Source organism: Gadus macrocephalus, chromosome 12 (assembly GCF_031168955.1).
Source record: "Gadus macrocephalus chromosome 12, ASM3116895v1".
Lineage (NCBI taxonomy): Eukaryota > Metazoa > Chordata > Actinopteri > Gadiformes > Gadidae > Gadus > Gadus macrocephalus.
Genome location: NC_082393.1, coordinates 17,710,573 through 17,729,565, shown reverse-complemented (window position 1 = coordinate 17,729,565; position 18,993 = coordinate 17,710,573). Strand labels below are relative to the sequence as shown.

Sequence of the window (18,993 nt, the reverse complement as noted above, 5' to 3'; positions counted from 1 at the left end):
TCACCCATTTAGAACCGGCGTTCTATCATTATAAAATCGCTATTGTAATATAAATAAATATATAAATAAATATCAGTCTAAACCAGTCTCCCCTTGGACCATTTCTTCTCATCTAATTTTCTCCCGATATGACGCGCTTGACGTCATTTCGGGAGAAACCTCCTGTCCAGCTAGAAGGGCCGAGGACTACAACACACTTTTGGTGGCAAATTTTTCCACCAATAAGGAATGAGAGGGGGAGGGAGCTCGCGTACTGAGGGGGAATGAAGGGGACGGGAGACCGACAGGTGGGCGGGGCAGCGAGCGCAATGCACTGTGGTAGTTGGAGGTTTTCTTACTTTGAGCCAGAGAGACCATGAAAACACTCTTTCTGCCTTTTTTCAGGCTAGGATGAACTGATTTCAATTTTTTTTTCACATTTATAATACATTGAATTATTTAATTCATAAAACCTTCATATTCCCACCGGTGAAGTATCTCTTTAACAGGAGACAGGTAGTGACTTTTCTCATGGTGTTAGAGCACAGAGAGCATGTATGAGAAAACTGTGAACACCTGTGAATCAGAGATGGAAATTAACTTTTTTGCCCACCAGCCACTCATCTTTTTTACCAGCCACTTTTTATAAGCTATATATTTTTTTAATATATGCCTACATTTTAAACAATATAATAGTAACAATAGATAAGAAAAGTGTTTTTCATACACATCATTTTTTCCATCAGAAGTGATTTTTACTGTAAGTAGGTGCTACCAAAGGAACTGAGTTGAAGATGTTACACTCTTACCGCATATGATAAACAATACACAGGTATCTGCCATGTTAAGTCATGTTTATTTCAAAGGTGTTACGATGACAAGTTTGGGGATAATTCATCTATACAAAGTATTTTCAGTAAAAAACAAATTGACATATTAACAATAAAACAACATGCATGGCTACTCCAGCACAAGTCAATAGGATTTTTTTTTTAATATATTTGCATACAAATGTGTCCACAGACATGCTAACTAACGTATGATAGTAAGCATTATTGGCCCTTAACACTAATATTCAGAAAATAACTCGTTAAACATTGCAAACGTGCAAAAATATAATTATATATTTATGTGGCATTCAGTCCAATGCGGAAAATATATCTGTGGCATTCAGTAGGCCAATGCTGAGGTAATTGGTAAAGTGTGTAAAGTATGACCAAGTGTTTCTTTCTGTTCAATATAAAGAACATTTTCAATCCCCTGTAGGAGAAATTTGTTAATGTTTGTCCCTATGAAACAATAATGGTAAAAAAAAAAAAATACAAAACACGACGATAACTGAGTAACTGTGCAATTATAGGGCCCTATGAAATCCGTTTTATTTTTTTCCAAATTCCGTTTTATTTTTTTCCAAATTCCGTTTTTACACTTTAAGCAATTTATATCATCAAAACGATGTCAAATACGTGCGAACGAATACAATTCTTACAATTTAATAAGACTACATTTATTAAAACATCCCAACATTGGACTGTTTTTAGTGCTTCAAATAAAAACAACATGACATAAATAATAACGTTTTTTATATGGATTTTGGACTTCAAGTGGTCATCGCACGTATCTTTGCGTTTCCAATCAATAGTGTGTTGACATATTCTACAAAACAGCTGATGACCTGAGTGATAGAAATGTTTTGGATATTGTTCGGCTCTGAATTTGGGGGTCTGAACCGAATTACGGGCGCTTCAACTTCTTGAAGGCCCGTTTTGAATTGTAACTTTGTTACTTTTAATACTTTCCTGTATAATTTAAAAAAAAAAAAAAAACGTTTTCGTTATCGCGGAAATCATAGGGCCCTACAATTATCACGAGAATTTAGGTGAGTGACAGCTCACACGCCTGTGGTGGCCTGTGAAGGATATTGGATATATTCAATATGTATTCAATGTATCCAATATATATTTTGACTATATTGAATACAGATTGAATATATATATATATACTGGATATATTCAATATCCAGTATATATCCCTCCTACCCCTCCTATTTCTTGTTTGCAAAGGCTGACACACTTCAAATTTATTGGGCTTACATCGTTAGGTCGCTGGATGTGACTGTAGAAATTTCAGACGTGTAGTCACAACAGGAGACATTTGGCGGGGGGGGGGGGCGTTGTATTCTGTCAGCCAATTCATGCTGGCAGAATTCAAAATGCTCCCAGTGTTGATGCCTACCATGTCAATATAATGATATGTGTATGGATGTACATATGTATATGTATGCATGAAGTAATTGCAATTAATAACTTCTGACTTTGAGGAATATTCTAGAATAGACTTCCTTTCAGAAATCCTATATAATATCAACAGATATCAACGTTGAACACACATTACATTAATGAGCCCTACAACTGTTCCCTACAGAAAAAACCCACACCCTTGTAAAATAGCCACAATGTACAATGTCTTGTGGCCAAAAATACCAGAAGACAAGAAGTAAAGTTTGGTGCAAGTACAAAAGTAGTGTATACATTTAAAAAAAAAATTGATTATAACCTGACTGTAATGAATACGAAGGATGCCAAGAAGAGGTTTCAAGCGCAGAGCATAATAGAATGTTTATTAACACAATTCCCAAGGAGGAGGCTGGAGATGGGTCAAGGGACAGGCAGGGGGTCATACACAGGAAATTTGATGGGTAGGCGAAGTCCAGGCAGGGAGCAGGCTAGGAGTCGGAGACTACATTAGTCAGGCAAACAGGTCGATGCACGGGTAAGCCATTATATATAGGTAATATTTTAAATAGGCACAGTACGGTTGTGGTGAAAACAAACAATACCTCACAAAGGAAAGGGTGCACTGAACTGAACTAAATAGAGGGAGTGATGTGCGTGCACGGGTGACTAGAATTGCGGTGATTGTGATCTGAGGAGTGAGTTGCATTCAAGGGATTGGTGGCGTGATCGAGGGTGTGAGCTGGAAGTAGACTTTACACTGACATTGAGAACAAAACATTTATTAACACAATTCAAACATTCAGAACAAAACATTTATTAACACAATTAAAACAAACATAAATAATTTCTTAGAACAATATATATAAAAACAAAAAACTAAAAGCCAAACCAACTACAATAAATACAAAATAAGTACAATATATAGAAAATCAACAAAAGCTACTTGGTACACTGATGTACAGTATGTCACGCCCACCACTCCCACCTAGCGTGCCAGTGCCCTCTCTCTCCTGGCTGTCTGTGTTACAGGCTAGACGGAGGTGTGGCGATTCCATCATAGGTTTTGCACAGCTCTGATGATACCAGCGTTGGCACCGTTCACAGGAAATCTAAACAATTTGATATTGACAATATCAGTTGAAATGTTCATACTTGGTAAGTAGTTTTGGTAATTTGGTAAGTGGCACCAACTCCTGTGCTATTAACACTGACAATACTGTTCATCTGATTGAAAATAAAGGTGTATATATATAATAAATTATGACATGTCTTACCCATTGTACGTCCTCGTGTGCTTCTGTATTGTCTGTCTGTCCACATTGGTGGCACACCTCAGTCAGGTCATCTAGTAAAAGATCATGACTTTAGGGTCATTATGTTCCTCATAACGACCTAAATGAACTGTAACAGTTGCTCTATATTACATTGTCTTTGAAAAGCAGCCCTAAAAAGAAAATTATAACTACATATTTTCATGGGGGAAATAGTTACCAGTATTCTCAAGGAGAGCAGTTGCGATTGCCCTTCGCATTTCCTCTACACCTTTTCTTGATGTATTAAATTTGCACGTTTCATCTTTAAGGATACATTCAGCAAACTGGAAAAAAGCACAAGTTAAGACAAATTAATATTTTGATCTAAATGTGACAAATTACTGTTATGTTACCATTAAGAATGACACTTGCTTTGGATACATTGTCAATGACGGACAATGTGTTAATGTTATTGAAATCATAGTTGTCTCATCCCCTAACACTTACTTTCAATACAAAGGGCCCGCAGGAGGTACTGTCAGTCTGACAAGGGTGTGGGACTGTGTCGCATCCCCATCTGGACACATTGATCCCCCTAAGTCTCATGAAGGCTCTGAAATATATGAAAAGTAACTGTAGTGGATTGCTATACACTCTGTATGAACGTCCCAATAGAAATCCAAGAGCAAAATCTCAGCTTACCTTGTTACATCTTTGCACCTATTTAGGTCGGTACTGGATTATTCCCCAAGAGGATCGAGTAAGAGAGCCTTTTTTTGTGATGGGATCATAACCTTTATTTTTTTTAATAATAAAAAAGACATTAGCGGAGATCTATGCTACTAAAAGACACACTGCAATTCACCTACACATACACATGGCAACACTGGAATTTTCCACTTATACTTTATGGCAAGTAGACTTTACTGAATATAAGTATGTAAAATAAAAGAAAGGATCGTAAGAGTAATTTATGACTTTATGTATGCTGCAAGATTTCACTTACAGTGAGTTTCCAGTGGTGGTTCTTGTTGATGATCCCAAGGATGTACTTGTACATGTGTGGATCCAGCTAAAAGAATAAAAAGTTCCAATTATTTATGGAGTTCATAACTTTGTACCGACACATCAGTTCAGTATTGGAGCAGGAAAAGCTTTCCCTAACCTTCACTTTCGGTTGTTTTCTTTTCCATATGTTGGACATCTCGAATGTGTCGATTGCCATAACCCTGTCAGTTGACTTCACATTAAAGTCTCGCACCAGTAGGTGCATGTAGGCATTCATGAGAAAGATAATCAGTTAGATGAATAAAAAGGCTGTTTAATTACATTGGTAGGTCAAATGTAACACTTACAATGGAAAAACAGAGTAATAATGATCCTGATAAATTAAACTGTACTATAAATGATACTAGAGTAGTGATGTCAAAAATATATGCTCTAACAACATATATAACAACGAGAAAGTAGTTAGTCCTTTACTATGAGCAAGGTGAGGTCTTACCTCACTCTCAAACTCCATATCTGGAGCGGTTCTTGCGATGTCGGCAAAGAAGATTTGGTATGGCCCTATTTTTGAGAGCAGCACATAGACATCTGTTCCCTGCCAAGCTTCTTCTACACCTGCAATATTAAGGTATAATAATAAATACTGGAAGCATCCACATAATATTTAACATGTAGAAAACCATAACATTAGATTATAAATCACATGAGGTCCATAGAAAATTTGCCAGGATGTTTATACATATATATAATCAACTTCAGCAAATCTCCAAACATACATTTCACATACATTTTGCTGGGTCTGTGGGGTGGATGCTGGTGCTGTAGCGGTGGCTGCTGGGGTAGATGCTGGTGCTGTAGCGGTGGCTGCTGGGGTGGATGCTGCTGCTGTAGCGGTGGCTGCTGGGGTGGATGCTGCCACTGTGCTGCCGGCTAGCTTGAGGTTTCCCTTCAAATTTTGGGGGATGTGAGGACTCTGTGCATGGTGATGCTTCAGGTGGTCAATGTTGATCTTTGGAAAGACAACACCATTCACATCCACCAAGTCAGCACTTTTGTTCTCCACTGACGACACAGTGTATGGCCCCAAGAAATTGGGGTCCAGCTTTCCTCCTTTCCTTTGCCGGCTCCTAATGTTCAACCTCCATACCATGTCACCAACATTGAATTTCTGAATCGATGATTTTGGGGACATCCTCTTCATTTTCTCTTGTGCTTTCTTGGTGTTCCCCTCAGCACACGAGATCATTTTGCCGATATTGAGGGCAGAGTCGGTCAGGTTGTCTTTGGCCACAGTGTCCTCGACACTGCTGTCAATCTGAAAATGTATTTTAAGTTTATAGTGTGATATTTATAGAAAAGCTTACACATTTATTAGTATTTCAGTCTTTGTAGTATTGAATATTTTGAGTAGTTAAAAGCCTGTACTAACCTGGTACTGCTCTGGGATCAGTGATGGATATCGCGCCTCTCTTCCAAACATCATATAGAATGGTGAGAAATTTGTGGTCATTTGTTTTTTGGTCCTTAGGCCAAACATCACAGCATCGAGATGCATATCCCATTCCTTGGGGTTGTTTCCGACCAGTTTACAAAGTGCTCTGAAGAGATAATACCATCAGAGATTGATTAATATTGTCTCGTCAGATTTTCACCTTTGCAATATTGCTGTACTTATAAGATAAGTTCATTTACATATGTTGATCTTTTCAAAGATATAGCATAATAAAATAGCATATTAGAACAACATTATTTTATAGTGAGTATTATTACAATTTAAACATATAGAACATACCTCTGTATGGTTGCATTAATCCTTTCCACTAAACCATTGGTTTGTGGATGATACGGAGCACAAAGACTCCTTTTGATTTTCAACACCTCACAAACATTTTTGTTGAGCTGTTATTAGTAAAGAGTGACAAGAGAAACAGTTGTGTAAGAAAGTATTTAACCAATTTCATGAAATGACAAAACAAGCCAGTAGCACTTGTGACTTAAGCCTGTGGTCCAGCTTATACTGTACATATGAAACCTACAGCATTTACAAACTCCGTCCCCTGGTCTGTGAGGACTCTCTTAGGTGCTTCAAATTGGTGCACAAACTTCAAGAGACACCCAGTGACTTATTTTGCTGTCTTTGATGAAAGGGCGTAAGTTTGTGGCCACTTGGTGATGAAGTCCACCATGACGCAAATGTACTGGTTCCCACTTTCGGTGAGTGTCAGCTTCCCAATGAGGTCCATTCCGACCAGCTCAAATGGCTCTTTAACCTAGAAGAAATGAATGAATGACAAAAATATCTCCCTTGTTATATTTGGTTTTCCATATTTCATTTAAATGTCAAATGTTTAATAAGGAAACATCGCATCAATCATTATGACTCATTATTATTGTTGAGACATACAAAACACAAGTTGTAATAGGAGCGTAATAGAAAAGAAAACATACTGTGATGGGTATATACTCCACCTCACGCTTTATGGTCGTTGTGTTGGCCTGGCATGGAACACACTGTGCCACCTTTATTAAAACAGCAATATTTCAAATGTTAAAATACAGAAATGTATATGATCCTCACTTGAAAAGGCTTGAATTTGTAATAGTGTTGAAAAAACCATTTAGTATAATCACCCATGAGTCAATCTCTGAAGACATGCCAGGCCAATAAAATCTGGCAGAGATGGCATCTCTGGTCTTTCGTTGCCCACAGTGCGCTCCGATGCTGCTGCTGTGGAACTCGGCGAAAATTGCATTTGCCTCCTCTTTTCCACGGACTACTTTGGTTGTACTGGCAGGAGATGTCGCCTTGCGACGCACATAATACAGTTCATTGTCTGTGAAATTGTAGAAAATTACTTTATGACAAAGACATGTAGGGCCTAGTTTAGAATATTACAAAACAAAACGGCAACATCATTATAGAATAGTGTAACCTATAATATAGTTTAGTACAGTGTAATAGCCAATTAACCTTTTGTTTGCCTTTGTTTTTAACTTGATGTATACACCACCTGAGTGCATTGCAATCAGGTGGTTTGCATGCCAACCTACGGTTTCTGACCGTAATTAAAAATAAATAAATCTAAAATTTGATCTCTGAAAGGTGTACATTCAACACTCAATTCTTCCAGAGCAGGACCCTCACCCTGACATTGGCTACAACATACTACACAGCTCACAAAAAGAAAGATTTTTGATCTCAGGTTTTTGTGTGTTCATTTTATCCCTCCTTGTCTGTGTCTGTTCTGTCTGCTGGTGGGTTTCCAGCTCTAGCTTGAGTCCCTGTGTACCCTGCATAGCTTGCTTCACCTATGTAGGGTAGGCCTACACTATTTTGTGTAAATATTTGTAACATAATGATACTTTATTGAAACAACATTGATCTCACACATTTTTGTGTGATATTATAATATGAGCTATTTTTTTTTCGTTCCTTGAATTTCACTCTGCCGAAATTTGCATTTCTTCTTGTCTCTCACCTTCAATACGGAATAGAAGTGCCTTCTTGCGGAAAATATTTTTTTCCTGCTTGGACAAGCCCTCAGGATAAATGCATTTGCATTTATAATCTACAATTTCTGAATATATTTTGGGATCCATCTTCAACACGTGCTTTGATTTATCATCTAAACTCTTGTAGATGTTTACGAGCTGTCACTCACCTAAACTCTCGTGATAATTGGTGAAAGGTCACCTGAAGTTCAAAGCCGAAGACTTCATAATGAAGAAAATGTTGTATTTTCAGTAACACTCAACACTCAACCGTCAAAAGGTATCTCAGACTTTGCAAACAAGAAATAGGAGAGGGGTGATGAATATGGCAGGCTAAATTGGCTGGATATTGAATATATCCAGTATATATATATTAGGGATGGGCACGAGTAGTAAATTCCAAACTCGAGTGATCTAAGGAATTCCTCGAGGATCAATCGAGTACTCGTTTAATCAAATCTATTTTTAGAATGCAACGCATCTGCAGCAGGAATAGGCCTAATGATGAACGGCAATATTAACAACCAAACATGTAATGCTTATTCTCCATCAAAACAGTCAGAGTTATCAGAGTATTCATTATTTATTTTTGCAAACGTTCAAAACACATTTTCCTTACAAAAATAAATATGCGTCTCACAATTTAAATCACGTCGAACCAAGGCCTGTAACGGTTTTAAAAAAAACAAAAACGAAACAAGTAGCCTAACCATTGCAAATAATTTAAAGCTGCAAATAAAACGGCAGCAAATGGACTATGGAAATACTCAGCGTTGTGATCTTCTCTACACGGCCGGGATGACGGCTGCGTCTTGCGGCGGTGAAAATAGCCGACACACATGGTTGCTGCGGGTCTGCTTTCCCGAACTCACCGTTGTGTTTCAGGAGCATGTGCCGCATAGTACTTTCTGGTAGCTCGATTTCGCTTGGCATATTTTACATTTCACCTTATGATCTCCTATTTCTTTAAAGTATTGCAATTCTTCGCTGCGCTTTGCTTTAACCGCCATCTCTTAACTTTTTGAATTCTGGCGTTCCTGCACACGGCACGGCACGCGCCACACAGAAATGGAAACATTTCATTTGCTTTTAATAAACATTTAAACAATTATCCATTGTATTTGATGTTGTAGGGTATCACAAAAAATATATATAATAAGGAAAAGTAGGTGATATTTTAGCGGTTAGCCACAGGTTAGCGATGATTTTTATGTTACGACCCGGCTCGTTTTAAGAGCCGCAACACGTGATTGGGATGTTAAATGAAATGGATAGGTGACAATGGACAGATTCGGGTCAAAATCGGGGGTTTAATCAACTGAAAAGAGTGCACATGCACACAGAATTGTAACAAAAGAAAGCTACACAAGGTTACCAAAGACACTAGCTGAAACCACTCAAACGCAGCCAGGCAATACAACGATATCAAAACTCTAATTCCCCAAGCAACAACAAAAAGGTAGGCCCCAACAAAGAGGCGGACTGATCACTGGTTCACAGCCGCCCCGAACTGTGGACAAACACGCTATTTATATGCAGCTGGCTTGATTGGAGACTCCCGATTGGTAGCTTCGATGGGATCCAGGAAGTAGGGAGGGGACCAATCATCGGAAGGGAATCACCCAGCTGGATTTGCATACAGAATCATTGAACATGATGGAGAAGTTTAGTCAACCACATCCAGGACATCCATGACCATGACACCCCTGCCTTCTCCAGTTGTGCCCATGGCCCTCTAGAAGGAGATCAGCGAAACAAAGAGTGGCTGGACCCAGGTACAGTACTGGTATTATGCCCGCTCTACATAGTTTTGTATTTGCTGTCTTTGAGTAATTGTCTGGATGCTTTGACATGTGACCTTTGTGATGAAATAATTTTTTCATTCCCTGGCAATCTCATAACATTCTGTTAACTGTTTATGTTTGCTATAATTCATATGCAGGACAATTTCATGTGTGTTTCCATTAAAAAAAGGAATTCTGTCTGTCAATCTATCTTCCTGTCTATTTGTATGTTTTCCGTCTGTGTGTCTGTCTGCCCCCCTACCTACCTGCCTTGGTCTTTGCAGGCTCATTGGCAGCAGTAAAGTTGGAGAACATAATGATGAGGACTGCCTTACGGAAAGATGTTCGACAGCTGTCTCCACAGCAGCAGACCTTCTCCCTTGAGGCTTACCACTCCCTCATCTTGCAATTTGTGCCCAAGCACACAGGGCTTTCATACCTTGGGATTTATAGCAGGTCAGTGCTATCCAATGGGGTGCCATGCCGTAGGCCTAATTCCGACGCCTCATTGTATGGAAAGCCAAGAAGGCCACAATCCGGCCCTAGAATGGCGCAGTAAAAGTGCAAAACCGTACAGATTCCGTACGGATTCCGTGCGGTTTGGCAAGAATTCCGTACGGTTTTGAATGACTAATAGCCGCGGCTATTAGTCATTCAAAACCTAATAAAGCTACACAAGGAATTCCTACCAAACCGCACGGTTTCCGTGCGGTTTTGCACTTTTACCACGCCATTCTAGGGCCGGATTGTGGCCTTCTTGGCTTTCCATAGACAAACGGACCTTCGGACCAATGGGAACATTGAACCGTCGGCATAGTGGCATGTCGATCTAATGGGAAATATTTCGGACCATTGAGACGTCGGAACAATGAGGTGTCGGAATTACGGGCAGGCCCCTCCAAGGGAATAACACTGCCAATTATTATGCCTTTTATAGTAATAATATTATCTATTAACATGCCTATTGTAGTATTTTGTCATACATACACCAAGTTTCAAAGGTTTTCTCAAATGTGTTATTTTGTAGGCTTCTCTTAGCGGCGCTGCATTATAATCACAATGCCAATCGCGTGACAGCATGGAGAAGTGACGGGACGGAGAAGTACTGCGTGCGGTATCCGCGCTTCAGAAAAGGTGCCCATGTGTGGTGCGTCCCATCAAAGAGGCAGCCTCATACGGTAAGCAGTGTCATGCAGTTCTATCATATTTTGAGATGGCGCACGAGACATCGGTGATCAGTGACAATGATCTTTAGGAAGTAATATTATTATTATTATAATAATTAATATTATTATTATTATGTCTGCAGGTTATGCAACATCATTAATGAAGGCCCTTCGGGAGAGCTACGCCAATTCACCCGCGGTTCTTCGAGAGGTTAGCGCCAATTTGTCCTCCGATGCACCCGCCCCCATCGCCAAATCCTTCGAAAAGATTCCTAAGGAGGAGGCCGTCAGCCTCTACCTAGCCCGGCAGTCATGCTTCAAGAAAACCTAATTTCTCATTATTATTTTTTTCCACAGAGAAGTCCAATGATTTAGTTGTAAGTGTTTATTTTAGTTGTTAGTTAACTTATCTTCTAACCTTCTGTCCCTGTCATCTCATTTGGTGGTGGTTTCCTGCATGCTGCATGTTTTGTTTTTTCTTTTTACATAACATAACAATGTTATGTAACAATTATTTTTATTCATTTTCATCCAAACAAGGCCATTGAAAGCCCTGATAGGTCTGGTCACCACTCTGGAATTGTTGTCTGATGGTTGAAACCACACAAGAGGGTAGAGGCTTCCTTATACTCCTGCCTAAAACGCCATAAGCCCAGTGTATAGCCTGCCTGTACGCAGTGTACCGGTATTGCCTAGGGATAAGTAGGAATGATTCTTAAGTTTAAAACTCTCTGTAAGTAGGTTGGAAACGTCATTTTAAGCCTGTTTCTTATGCATGTTTATTGTGTATGCAACACATCTCCTGTCACCTATAACTGTTGGTTCAAAGGACTCAGTGTAAAAAGATTGGTAAAGTAAACATAAACCATGAACATACTCGTGCGTGCTGGCTTGAAGGGGACCATGATCCTGCCTGAAGTGTGTGAGTATGCTATGTGTAGCACAAACGGATTCAGGCAGCATGCCTCAAATCCAGGATGCTGCGTAATAGGCACGTTACATCTGCTGGCCCGGGGGTGAGCTCCTCGACCAGCGACCAAAACTCGCTCACCTCCCTACAACACAAGCTCTCCACCACAGTTTCCATGGGACGACACCGCCCACACAGACACCTGCCAAACACAGCGACAGACACGCTGACTACTCTCTCCCTCTCCCAGTAAGCGGTACCCTGACGGTTTCAATGACAATCAATCACGAGGAAAACTAGTTAGCACTATCAAAAATAATCACACTGAAGGCATGACCAGCCCACTCGGCGTCGGCTACGTTTGCAAACAACATTTTCACCGGAGAAAGAGGTAAAAGCTTAGAAATAAACACTAGGGGTTCATAGGTGGGACTGTCAAGCTAGCCCATATTTAGAAGAAATAGAAGGCATAATATGCCTTCTATTTCTAGATCTTCTGACTAAGTTTAGGGTACTTATCTGAGCCAACGACATTATCACTGTCACTAGATATAAAGAAAACGTTGACTTTCACTCGATGCTATTCACTGACAGTAAAAAAAAATGAAGTTGTTATTGTATCATCATCATCATCAACAGTTTTCCCGCTGGGCGCATATCTGGCCTTGGGGCGCTACTGCCTACTGCTGGAGAGTTGGAAGTCTCTGTTCCAGCAGCAACTGTCGAAGACAGACAGACAGGATGTCTGTCTTCGACATCACATCGACATCAGTCAGGGTTAGATACCTTGTCAAGGACACCTCGACAGAAGCCAGGGATCGAACCAGCAACCTTCAGGTTACCAGCCAACCCGCTCTACCTCCTGAGCTACTGCCGCCCCTATGCACTGCTGTTGATAGACTACTAGCTCCAGCGCTCCTTGCTGCGTTTCTAAATGGTAGCAACTCACCAGGACACTTCACCAACTCTCCAGTCATTCTCCTCTGACCATGCATTTATTTGTCTTTGACGGCCATCGGCTCTCTGTCTTTCCTCATTTGCCCTCTCACGTCTAACCGGTTCGAAATTATATGACTGGGCCATCATAAATGTTGACTGTGGGTCCAACTCTTCCTCATCCAAGTTAGACGCCATAGTGCTAGTTCTAGTATGCGTCTACCTCGTGTGACGTCATCGCCGAATTGCGTAAAAAATAACCGTTACTAACCAAAAACTACAAAAACTGGACTTTAACACCATTTTGGAGACATTTCTAACTTTCTATACATATTTTGAGTGCTTTATGTACCCATTAATCGAAACTTCCGGTTAACCTGCACCATGGGCTTTAAATAGCTACCTCTTTTGAATTGTCAACTGTCTGTATTGTATCAGGACCTTTATGATGCATATACTGATATTTATTTGTATATGCACAGCGTAATTATACATATTTTTATTTTGGTAGACGACCGATTGCCTGCTGGTTTGTTAGCTCGACTTCGCCATGTGAAGGTATCTACACCAACAATTACGCAGTTCAGTAGTGAATCTAACTTTTATTTAGTTAGTTATTTATGTTGGATTACTAGGATCATTTAGGTTGATTTAAGGACGGGTTTTATGATGCATTAGCTAGTAGAAATAACAGTGTGTTTGTTTTAATTATATCCTGGAAAGGGTGATGTTCAGCACATGAAGCCCTACAGATGCCGCCGCTTCAACAATGCTGATTATGATGGGCGGTGAATTTAACCTGTATGGCTTTTTCGTTTTAACTTCTTGTTGACTGAATTGTTTCTCTTTCTTAGTGCTAAATTGATTCTTTTTTGTTTTACAAGAGCCCTCTCTGCTCTCCTTCTCATTCATTTTTCCTTTTCTAGTTGCCTTATTAGGTCCTCCACAGTCGCCCCATCAGTCCCTGGCAGTCTTGTCCCTGGAGCAGCTGTCCCTGGATCACCTGCCCCTGAATCACCTGCCCCTGGCAAAGTGGCCTCTTGATTGCTCTCTCTGTCTCCTGTCATGTCCTTTTCGTCGCTCTTGAAATCCACCTCAATTTCTCCCTCAATCTCTGTAACAATTACAAGGTAATGTTGCCGTTATATGTATTTTGCCTTTGCATTTGCAACTACTGTCATCTCCAATGTAAGGCAATGTAAGAAAATGTATTAAAGCGAAACATTTCTGCAATGTGAATTAAATCGTCTGCCACAATCAGAAACCAATAAAATGTATAAATGGATCTACCGGCAATTGTTAATTGGGTAGAAATGTGTCGATTATCTACATTGTGTGCAAATCCTCAGAGAATCCCTGACCTCTGGTTGTTTTTTAAACTGAATGTACAAATATGAATTATGTAATCTCATTAGGAGTGTAGTCTATCCTTGAACTATTGTTAGCTGCATGGATCATACCGAAGTTTAATTTGGCGCAATATGCGTGGTCCGTTGCACTTGGTTCTGGAGGCACCCTCACAGAAGGGGGTTTCCTCCTTCGCCTTAGGGTGATGAATGAAAACTGTTGGGACTGCATCGGGCCTCAGCTTCAACATCCCTTCTCTTTTTGTGGCAGTGAATTGGTCATCTTCAAAGTGTACCTGTAGGTAGGCTTGTAAGATCAGTTTCTGATCAGTTTTTGACTGTTGCTGACCCCTGTCACTTGTAAGTTTTGACGGCTGACCATTGCCATCCATTTCTTCCTGCGCTCTTGGTCCTTGGAAGCCATACATGTGGTAACCCTTCTCGAACCGATTGGAGCATCCAAACGCTGCACAGCCAACCATGGTATGACCATTGATCTAAAACCAATTTTGAATTTGCTCAGGGCTATTATAAGTATTGTAATGGCATAAAGTATAGTATATTTGCAACGTTATATGTTAATGGTTTGCCCTAAGTATAGTGTTCCCTGCTGTGTCCATTGTTGAATCTGTTCACACAATTGCACTCACTTGTTCTTGTTGTCACACATTGTTTAATAAAAAAAACAACACTATTTCATTCATCCAAGCGTAATGAGTTGTTATTCTTTAATATATTCGTTCAGAATATATTATCGATTAACAAGGGATTTCATTACTAGTATCCAATGTCCAGATAACTGTATGACATGTACTTACAGGCAAACCTGTTTTCTGGCCAACCAATATAAAAGAGAAAATTACGTGACTGTTGCTTCACCATGCATCGTCGAACAACTGCAAGACTGCTATTACAAAAACATTGCGTTACAAGTTGACCACTAGAGGTCTCCCGTTCTCCAAATAAACATCAGAACAGCACAAATACAAAGGCGAAAACTACTAGAAAAAGCTGTCAACTTTATTATGTAAACAATGAGAAAACACAATAAGAAAGAAAATATATAGATGATATAAAACATGAAAATATTTTGCTTACAAAAGTTTTTTGTTACGATCGAAAATGCACACAGGAAACATAAAAAACAAAAATGTCAACATTATTTTTATAAAACAATTGAAAAAGTATCTGCTACCATTTTAATGGCGCCGAGTGGGTCCACAATGTCGCTGAGCTTATCCTTTTGTAGAACCCAGTCTGGTGCAAATCTGTAATAAAATGAATAGTTCAGTGGTGATCATGAGGTTTAACTACATTGCAGGATCAGATGTATTTAGCCCCTTGAGACTAATATAAGAATAAGTGACAAAACATCACAGTCCTTTGACGTTTTGTTCAGTCCCAAGACAGAACTCAAAAAAATCTTGGTCCATTACCATAAATCTTTAACTAAGAGGTCACTAGCAGGGGGACCACGGTCCGGGTCCGGACCCAGAAGCCTTCCCATACGGACCCGTACCCATTATGATATAAAAACGTATATTTTGACGGGGGAAGCTTCTGTAGTCTTTGATACTGATACATGATACTACTCAGCCAATCAAGTCTGTGCATTCCAGGCGGTAAACATTGCAACTCGGTGAAGACAGATAAGCGAGTTAGAGGCATGAAAAGACAGCAGAGAGAAAAAGAAAAGAAAGTGAGACGGAGAAATGGAGAGATGCAGAAGAGTGAGAGATGTAGATGAGTGAGTCGGAGAAAGGGAGAGATACAGACAAGAGACAGGCGAAAGGGAGAGTTACAGACGAGTGAGACAGAGAAATGGAGAGATACAGACGAGTGAGAGATACAGATGAGGGAGACAGAGAAAGGGAGAGATACAGACGAGTGACGCAGAGAAAGGGAGGGATACAGACGAGTAACACAAAGAAAGTGAGAGATACAAACGAGTGACACAGAGAAAGAGAGAGATACAGACGAGTGAGATGGAGAAATTGAGAGATGCAGACGAGGGAGAGATACAGTCGAGGGAGAGATACAGACGAGTGAGCCGGAGAAAGGGAGAGATACATACAAGTACGACGGAGAAAGGGAGAGTTACAGACGAGCGAGAGATACAGACGAGTGACATGGAGGAGGAAGAGATACAAAGGAGTTAGACTGAGAAAAGGAGAGATACAGAGGAGTGACAGACAAGGATAATAAAAAGCGTGTTAAACGCCATTTTGATCAAACATATCCACTCAAATCTGAAGTGAGATCACAAAAAGTAAGTAGTCTCAGAGCCCAATATGACCAGTCCACCAGGATTCTGAGCCACACTTTCACTACATTCATATTTAGTAACAAAATGGCATAGATATCTTTGTTGAAGATAATTTAAGTCTTTATACTAGGGATCGACAAATATGGATTTTATAGGGCCGATACCGATTTTTTTTCCATCAGCCTTAGCCGATAACCGATACGCAAATACCGATTTACTTGAGCTGATATTTGGAGCCGATACTACCCTCAAAATCCAGAGTTCTCGCGAGAGCACAATTTGAATTTGCTCAGCGAGTCACTCTGGGAACAAGCAATATACTTGTGTATATTCTGTGCCTCCCCTGGCCCAGAACATTAATCAATCATATCGATGTATCAATATAGGCGGGCCAAAAGCGTTGCTGTTGTACCGACCGGCTACAGCAAGAGTCTTATCTATTGGTTAGCTCCACTGGTCTGGATACGTAACCCTTTGTATTCTTCTTATTGGTCGTAGTGTTATCCAATGTGTGTTATCCAGTGATATTTTCAAATGCATGCTTGGTGCCATCCCTCGAGTTGGGCCATTTTCATTACTCGTTGCCAGACCCTACAGCTTTCTAGATGTGGGTCTGGATTTCCAGGCTAAGCCTCCCTCAATTGACGTCATAAAAATGACACAATGATGATAACAAATGTTAGAATGTCTCAATTAAAAATTGAAAATTTATTGAACTGTCGGTAAGTCATGCCGAAAAAAATAAGGAAATAAATAAAATTGGCCGATACGATACACGTAAAAAACGCAAACATCAGCCCGATATATCGTTCGACCACTACTTTATGCCATGTTAAAAAAAAGTACGTTGTTGAAGTTCATATCAAACATTACCCCTTTAAGGTTAGAGGGTCTTAAACAGAAGCTGTGTGTGGGTTTGTGTACCTTCGCACTGGCCGGGATTTCCGAGGCGTGGGTTGGGCCAAGAAGCTGCTGCTACTGCCGGCAGAGTTCATCTTATGCTTGATGATGGTTCTCTCCGTATCCATTTTATACTTTCGGGCCGTGAGACGGTAGACGCTACGGATCCTGTCCAAGGCCTTGGGGAGCTTGCTGACCTCCTGAAAGAAAGAATTGAACATCATGCCGACATAATTATTTGTGATGGAATGTTTCTCAACTTAAAACTCTTGACACAAAGCACCAAAATGATAATTATGTCTCACTCATTCATGTTGAACACAAACTAAAACTTGATAATCACTTGGAAGTGATAGACCTGAATACAAATTTGTATGTGCAATTGCAACTAGGCCTACAGCTTGTTTGAAAACCCAACAGCAAACGAAACCAATCATCTCAGATAAAGGTTTGATTTGGTCCTCCTATGGAAAACATGCGTCCTCCATAATGACAGGAGCAAAAACTGAAAAAAATGAATAGGAATGAGAGGTCTGTCAGAGTGGCCTATGAGTGGCTCTCATTTCTTTTTGCCAACCATGCAGAAGTTTCCAAACCAACAGATAATTGCAAAAGTTAAATAAACATTTTGCAAGAATGATCGGTTAACAAGCACCTCAACCTTAAAGACTAACTCTCTGATTGCCCCTTTTGCCAGTGTTCTATATTGGCTAACTGTCTCCGCAGCTATACCAACGATAAATGACGGTGCCATGACAGGAGGGTTTCGCTGAGGTCGATAAGCATTTATTTTGTCTTTGAGACATTGAGTTGCATATACGAGTCAACACACCAGTTGATGAAATTCAAGCACAAATATCAAAAGGTTTCAAAACACACCCCTTCAGTAGTCCTTTTTCCATCAGATTTTCAAGCGAATTAACTCTTAAAGCGAATTAATTTGTAGCGACATAAGAACGCCTAAACGGTTTTCCATCGACAGAATGATTATAGCGAATTAAAATTGTGTCACAATGCCCCGTGTTGAAGCGCATTTTTCTGACCCGCTAGATGATTTTCCATCAACAATGCGCATGCGCGACATTCTAAATCGCTTCAGCCGTTTTCCATTACTTTTATGTCGCTAGAACTTTCCCAAAACCACCTCTGCAGAGCGAATTAACTTAGTGCAACAAAATCGGCGTTAGAGCGATATAACCCTTTTTCCATCACATATGTCGCACTAACTTTTGATGCGCATCATTTTAAAGCGCATTATCTTTTTGATGGAAAAAGGACTTGTGTTACTATAGAACAGTGCCTCAGACAAAGTGTCATTAAAGGGGTAGTTCGGAATTATGGACATAGGGCCTAGCCTTGGTGTTCTTTATCATTGGAGACAGTTTTCAACACATTTCCTTCAGTCCTTCTAGTTGCAGAGTTTGCTTGTGCTAGGCTAGCGCATGGCAATGGGCAATACTAGCCTGCTAATAAAACAGTTTTACCCACTCCGCAGTACACCCGAGGCAAATCAACTATAATGCCAGACGGTCGATGTAAATGTCTGTGTTGATAGAATAATGTTAGAAATAAAACCAACCTTGCATTGCATTTTGAGGGACTTGCTGTGTCTCAGCAGCAGTGTTATATTCCTGGTAGTAGGCTACGGCAGCGGCGGACTGATACCTAGGTTAAATTCCGCTGCTGCTGAGAAAGTAGTCCCTCAAAATACGATGA

General features: G+C 40.1%; 1 protein-coding gene and 1 long non-coding RNA gene across 4 annotated transcripts in view; both read right to left on the bottom strand.

The window, feature by feature from the left end:
* Positions 1-3,277: 3,277 nt before the first annotated feature.
* LOC132469988 (uncharacterized) lies at positions 3,278-4,166 on the bottom strand. The gene is made up of 4 exons (XR_009528541.1): positions 3,977-4,166; positions 3,708-3,813; positions 3,491-3,561; positions 3,278-3,325 (listed from the first exon to the last, which is right to left on the bottom strand). It is a non-coding gene; the product is annotated as an uncharacterized LOC132469988 (long non-coding RNA).
* A 10,944-nt stretch (positions 4,167-15,110) lies between these two features.
* The window catches only part of aspm (assembly factor for spindle microtubules), a 59,760-nt gene continuing 55,877 nt past the window's right edge, over positions 15,111-18,993 (bottom strand). For all 3 annotated transcript variants that reach the window (XM_060068123.1, XM_060068124.1, XM_060068126.1), the window contains 2 exons: positions 17,302-17,477; positions 15,111-15,379 (listed from right to left, as the gene is read on the bottom strand). In XM_060068123.1, coding sequence (XP_059924106.1) covers positions 15,277-15,379; positions 17,302-17,477 — 279 coding nt within the window. In that variant the 3' untranslated portion in view covers positions 15,111-15,276. The remainder of the gene's footprint in view (positions 15,380-17,301; positions 17,478-18,993) is intronic.